We start from the raw sequence: 5,427 nt of genomic DNA, 5'->3' as shown, positions 1-5,427 counted from the left end.
GTCAGAGAGAGAGTGAGAGGAGAGAGAGAGAAAAGAACGATCTTGTTACTTTAGAGGGGTATGACAATATTGCTGATGTGTTCATTGGGATGCGTCGACTGCTCTCCACCAACTACAGTTGCATTTTAATGTAACTTTTTAGTGTTCTGTTCGTTTCAAAGTTGGAGGCGTCGCGGGCTCTTTAGAGCTCCGACTCCACCGCCGCCGCCTGGCTACTGGCTCCTGATACCCCTCTCTGTGCCCTTCTCTCTGCTTCACCCGCCCTCCCTCTCTCTTTCACTGTGTGTGGACTGGAGCTACGGGTGAGGAGAGGAGATCGCCGCTTCCAACTGGTTTGAGCTTGAGAGCTGTCTCGTTGACTGCATTTTCAAAACTGTTGTTGCAGGTGTAACCTCCCCTGCTGCTCCTTAGCTTGGGTTGCACGTGTCACCGGCTGCTTCGCTGCAAAGCCTGCAAAGACTGGCCCCGGATTGATCCAGTTTTCTTCTGGGTAATCCACCTGCGACCCCTCCAATTGTAGGACGACAACATAATGATGCTCGCAACCACAAGGACCCTCTGCCTGGCTCTGGCGGCTGCCGTTCTGGTCGCCGCCAGCGCCGATGTCACGCCTTGGATGAATCTGCAGGTCCGTGATTTACATGTGTCTGCCTTTCTTCCGCGTCGGTGGCGAGCCCTGCCCCAGCGACCATGCCCTGACTCACCACCACCACCTCCTCCAACGATTACGGCAAACTCACTAGGATGATCCTGAATCGCGTGCCCACGCACTCCTCGCGCAAATGACGCTGGCCGAGAAGGTCACCATGTTGCACGGCCATACCGAGGGCAACTACTCGGGTAACGTCCCAGCCATCACGCGCCTCAACATCCCAGCCCTTAACCTCAATGACGGTTCGTATCGTTCTTCTCGCATACAAAGCCTCGAGCACGTTCTCGGCACTGCACTGGCGCTCCAATTCATGTCCCGCCACCCGCACTGCACCCAGGCCCGCAAGGCTTTCGTGCCCCCGAAAAGCTGAGCGGCACTAGCACTGGCTTTCCCTCCATTCTGACCCTGGGTGCCACCTGGGATCCGGACATGGCCGCTGCATACGGCACTGCCATCGGCGAAGAGTTTGCGGGCAAGGTCAGCCGACCGTGAGCCAGCGTAGACGACCACGCGGGGCCGCCCCCCAGCTCCGGCCACCTCTCACTCGAGAATTGCTCTTGCTCCTGTCATTCCTCGCGTCAGGGTGCCAACGTTTACTTGGGTCCTGGACTCAACGTGGCCCGTGTGCCCCTCTGCGGCCGCAACTTTGAGCAAGTGGTGCCTCCACCGCCACCCCTCGCTTTTTTTTTTTTTTTTTTTCAATAGTCGCCCAGCCCGTTTCCTCATCATGTTCTCTTGTCTCTTGTGTTCATAACGTGCGTCTCACCCAACAGGTATCTGTCGGGCGAAGACCCATTCTTGGGTTACACGCTCGTGCAACCCATGGTCAAGGCCGTGCAAGCCAAAAATGTCATTGCCAATGCCAAGCACTGGATCAACAACAACCAGGTTTGTAGCACAAGAGTCCTGCCGTCCCAAACTTTTTTTTGTGGATAATATCTTTCTGGGCTCAGAATCAGTCCACCCTAAATCCAAAGGGGTGCAACGAGGCCAGACGCTTTGCCCCAGTCAAGCGTCCGGCTGGCTGTATGACCTAATTCGTCATCCACTGCTTCCTTTCCAGGAAATCAACCGCGATCGCGTTAGCGCCAACGTGGACGAGCGCACGCGTTTCGAGATGTACTACCCGCCCTTTGAAGGCGCCATCAAAGCCGGGTGGGTTTCAGATTGCCGAGTCGCTTCAATGTAGTTTTGCATCCTTGGCTAGCGCAGATCTCGGCACTCGCGTAAATTCATGTTTGCTTTTAAATGGCGGTTTGCTGCACGTTTGCTTCGCTGGATTGTAGCGTCGGCTCCATCATGTGCAGTACGCGACACGGCCCGTTCTTGAACTTGAGCGAGTGTCGCCAGTGCTCAACTTACTTGCGCACCGTTCATGTCTGCCCGGGCCGTCAGGTTACAATCGCATCAATCACGTGTACTCGTGTGAGAACAATGAGACCCTCGGCATCGACTTGCGTCAGCGCTTGCTCGGCTCCCAGCGCGCCTGGGTCGTCAGGTGGGCTGTTTCGGGTCGTAGTCTTTTGTGTAGCATCAGATCTTGGGTCTACTGGATCCGAGGTCACTCTGATGGTTGCTAATGGACTTGTGCGCTTGGATAGTGACTGGCTGGCCACACACTCCACATCTCTGGTTGAAGGGCTGGACCAAGAAATGCCCTATGGCTTGTTCTTCGACTCGCTGCTCGAGCTGGACTTGGACCTGGACCTGCACAATGTCACCGTGGCCGCCATTGATAATGCTGTTCTCAACATCCTGACGCCCATGTTTGCCGTTGGTCTGTTTGACCACCCGCTGAACGGCACCGTCGAGGCCAACGTGACCAGCCCCGCGCACAACACGGTAGCTCGCAAGGTGGCTGCGGCAGCCACAGTCTTGCTCAAAAACGACGCAGGCCTGCTTCCCCTCAACGCCACCCAACCCATGACCATTGGTGTCTTTGGCATCCAAGGCGATGCAGAAACATGGGCCCATGGCGGGTACGGCCCATCTTCGTGACAAACCTTTTGTGTGTGTGTGTGTGTGTGCGTGTGTTGTGCGTGTTGTGTGTGTTGTGCGTGTTGTGTGTGCGTATTTATCTCACCACACCGATGAACATGTTTATGAGCACGCAGGGGCTCTGGATCGGTCACGCCGCCATACATTATCACACCTTTTCAGGGTGTGCTGGACGCCCTTGGCATTCAGCGACCGGCAGGCCACACTGGCCAGGTATGTGCGCGCGCGCATGTGTGTGTGTGCCAACGGGTCAACACCACCATTCAGACGACACTGCGCAATCATCACCAGCAGCTCACTTGAGCGTGTGGGACGGGGTAGGAGGACGCACCAGTTGGGCCATTTTGCAACGCCCACCAGCAGTGTGTGACTTACTACGAGGGTCAGAATGATACAATCACCGAGGCGCTGGCGGAGGCAGTGGACGTGGCTCTGGTGGCCGTAGGTACAGCCTCGGGCGAGCTGCTGGATCGTGTTCACCTGGGTCTGGGTCGGGGGCAGGACGAATTGACCACGTTGGTGGCGAGCCACAACCGCAACACGGTGGTGCACGTGACCTGTCCGGGTGCCGTGCTAACTCCGTGGCGCAACGACGTGTCGGCCATCTTGGTGGGGTTCATGGGCGGGCAAGAGCTTGGCCATGCCATGGCCGATGTGGTGTTTGGTCACGTAAATCCCTCGGGGCGCCTGCCTGTGACCTTTCCCAACGTGGACAACGAAGTGGGCTTTGCGGAGCGCCAGTATCCTGGAATCGAGGACCACCTGCAGACTTACTATGACGAAGGCCTCGAGGTCGGCTACCGCTGGTATGATGCACACGGCGTGACCCCAGCCTTTCCTTTTGGACACGGTCTCAGCTACACGAGCTTCAACTACTCGGATCTCACCGCCAACAGCACGGGCGTCTCAGTGCGCATTGCCAACACGGGCTCCGTGGCGGGTGCGGAGATTGTGCAGCTCTATCTCGGCTTTCCCAGCAGTGCGGGCGAGCCACCGCTGCAGCTCAAGGGCTTTGCCAAGGCCATGCTGGCACCGGGAGCCACAACAACAGTGCATCTCCCACTGACAGATCGGGACCTTTCCATTTGGGATGTCCAGGACCATGCCTGGTCCAAGGTGCCGGGCACCTTCCAAGTCCAAATTGGCAGCTCCTCGCGCGACGTCCGTCTCGCCGGCTCCATTACCGTTTCCCAATAGATCTCGTAGTAGAAGCCACCGTTCACGGTAGATGAGAGTAACCTGATGTGTTGACACTCTATCAAGGCTGGATGCTGACCGTCGTTGTGTGTCTGATGGACGTTGGTGCAAAGTACTGCCATTGCCATTGTGCGCCTCCATCTCCGTGCGCTGTTCCGCCCGCCCGACTGACATATCTCCCTGAAAACCATCTGACATTGTCCGCAGTCAAACGACGACGCACATTCTGTTCCTAAACTGTCACACACTGTAACCAAACTGTCACAGGCCCCCACAAACTAAATCACCCGACTTTGCCTGCCTTGACCAACAAAGGAACCGGTCAGAGAATGGTTCGAGAGCGGTGCATGAACGTTCTTGATTCAAGCCAAACTCAGTATTAACTTAGAGGGAGGGGGGGGGGGGGGGGGGTGATTGATTTCTTCAAAAGTCCTGCTGGGTCCACGTGCTGTTTTTGGCGTCGACGGCGGCGATGGCAATGGCGATGGTCAAATGGCAGTGCGGTCGCGGCGACCCCCCGGGAGTCGCTAGCTCAGCTCATCGCAGTCGACCCGTCAACTCCCAGGTTGGGGGCTCTTTGTCGCCCGCGCAAAACGCGTCCCTTAGGCGCCGTCGCAAGGTAGGGAGCAGTGAGAAGGAAGGAGCAGTGAAGGGGAGAGGGGGGGGATCGAAGTGACGCGCCTTCGTAGCAAGGAAGGTGTGAGCGGGTTCGGGTCTGGTGGGTCTGGTCGTCCGATGTGCTGCCAAACCCGTCATCGCACCGCCATTGCTTTGGGACTGCAATACGATAATGGTGCGAGCGGGGTTGTGGTGTTGCACGCCATTGACGCTGCAAGTGTTGACGGGCACGACATTGATTCGTTGATGGAGGATGGGACGTTGGGAGGTGATGGTCATCTGGCACAGCCACATTCACAATTCAGATTGCCCCATTCACAATTCAGATTGCCCCGAGGATCCACGACTAAGGGGCACGCAAGAATGGCATCAAAGCGCCGGGGATGGGTAGCCAGACGTTTTGCGCCCTCTCAACTTCGGTCCAGGCTCAGGGGGTCGATTCCCCGGCCTTCCCCGACCGTTGTGAGAGACGCGTCAGCAAGACCATGTGGTCACGCGTGGCCGGCGGTTGTCCTCTTCAGGAAGCGGGCATGTCCTGTCTCTACGGGATGCGGGGTGGCATGACCATCTCTCTGGTTTTGCGTTTGATTTACAGTGGGATTGATGACGTGATTGAGGCACACCTCTGGGTCTGGGTGCGTCATGTCGAAAAGCAGAGAGGAGTAGGCAATAGGAAATTGACCCCGTCTGAACAGCAAGCCAAATCCAGAGAGATACGGGGTAGGTAGTCCAATGTTAATTGAAGAAGAACAAAAGAATTGGATTTCTTTTGTTCTTTTGTTCTGTTTTGTGTGTGTGAGTATCTCGGTCGTCTCTGTCTCTGTCTCTGTCTGTCTCTGTCTCTGTCTCTGTCTCTGTCTCTGTCTCTGTCTCTGTCTCTGTCTCTGTCTCTGTCTCTGTCTCTGTCTCTGTCTCTGCCTCTGTCTCTGTCTCTTTCTCTGTCTCTCTCTGGCTCTCTCTCT

At 56.5% G+C, this 5,427-nt stretch overlaps 1 protein-coding gene across 1 annotated transcript in view; it reads left to right on the top strand.

Moving 5' to 3' along the window:
• Nucleotides 1-4,025, top strand: part of MONBRDRAFT_33620 (uncharacterized protein) — a gene marked incomplete at its 5' end in the record, with an annotated part of 4,920 nt that extends 895 nt beyond the window's left edge. The window contains 11 exons of the mRNA XM_001748322.1: nucleotides 521-628; nucleotides 744-894; nucleotides 990-1,129; nucleotides 1,235-1,309; nucleotides 1,358-1,407; nucleotides 1,484-1,807; nucleotides 1,939-1,958; nucleotides 2,048-2,150; nucleotides 2,254-2,631; nucleotides 2,767-2,863; nucleotides 2,972-4,025. Of these exons, the coding sequence (XP_001748374.1) occupies nucleotides 521-628; nucleotides 744-894; nucleotides 990-1,129; nucleotides 1,235-1,309; nucleotides 1,358-1,407; nucleotides 1,484-1,807; nucleotides 1,939-1,958; nucleotides 2,048-2,150; nucleotides 2,254-2,631; nucleotides 2,767-2,863; nucleotides 2,972-3,847 (2,322 nt within the window). The 3' untranslated portion in view covers nucleotides 3,848-4,025. The remainder of the gene's footprint in view (nucleotides 1-520; nucleotides 629-743; nucleotides 895-989; nucleotides 1,130-1,234; nucleotides 1,310-1,357; nucleotides 1,408-1,483; nucleotides 1,808-1,938; nucleotides 1,959-2,047; nucleotides 2,151-2,253; nucleotides 2,632-2,766; nucleotides 2,864-2,971) is intronic.
• Nucleotides 4,026-5,427: the final 1,402 nt, after the last annotated feature.

Source organism: Monosiga brevicollis, genomic scaffold (genome assembly GCF_000002865.3).
Source record: "Monosiga brevicollis MX1 MONBRscaffold_22 genomic scaffold, whole genome shotgun sequence".
NCBI lineage: Eukaryota > Choanoflagellata > Craspedida > Salpingoecidae > Monosiga > Monosiga brevicollis.
Note: the sequence above shows the minus strand (reverse complement) of the source record. Positions and strands in the feature narration are given on the sequence as shown.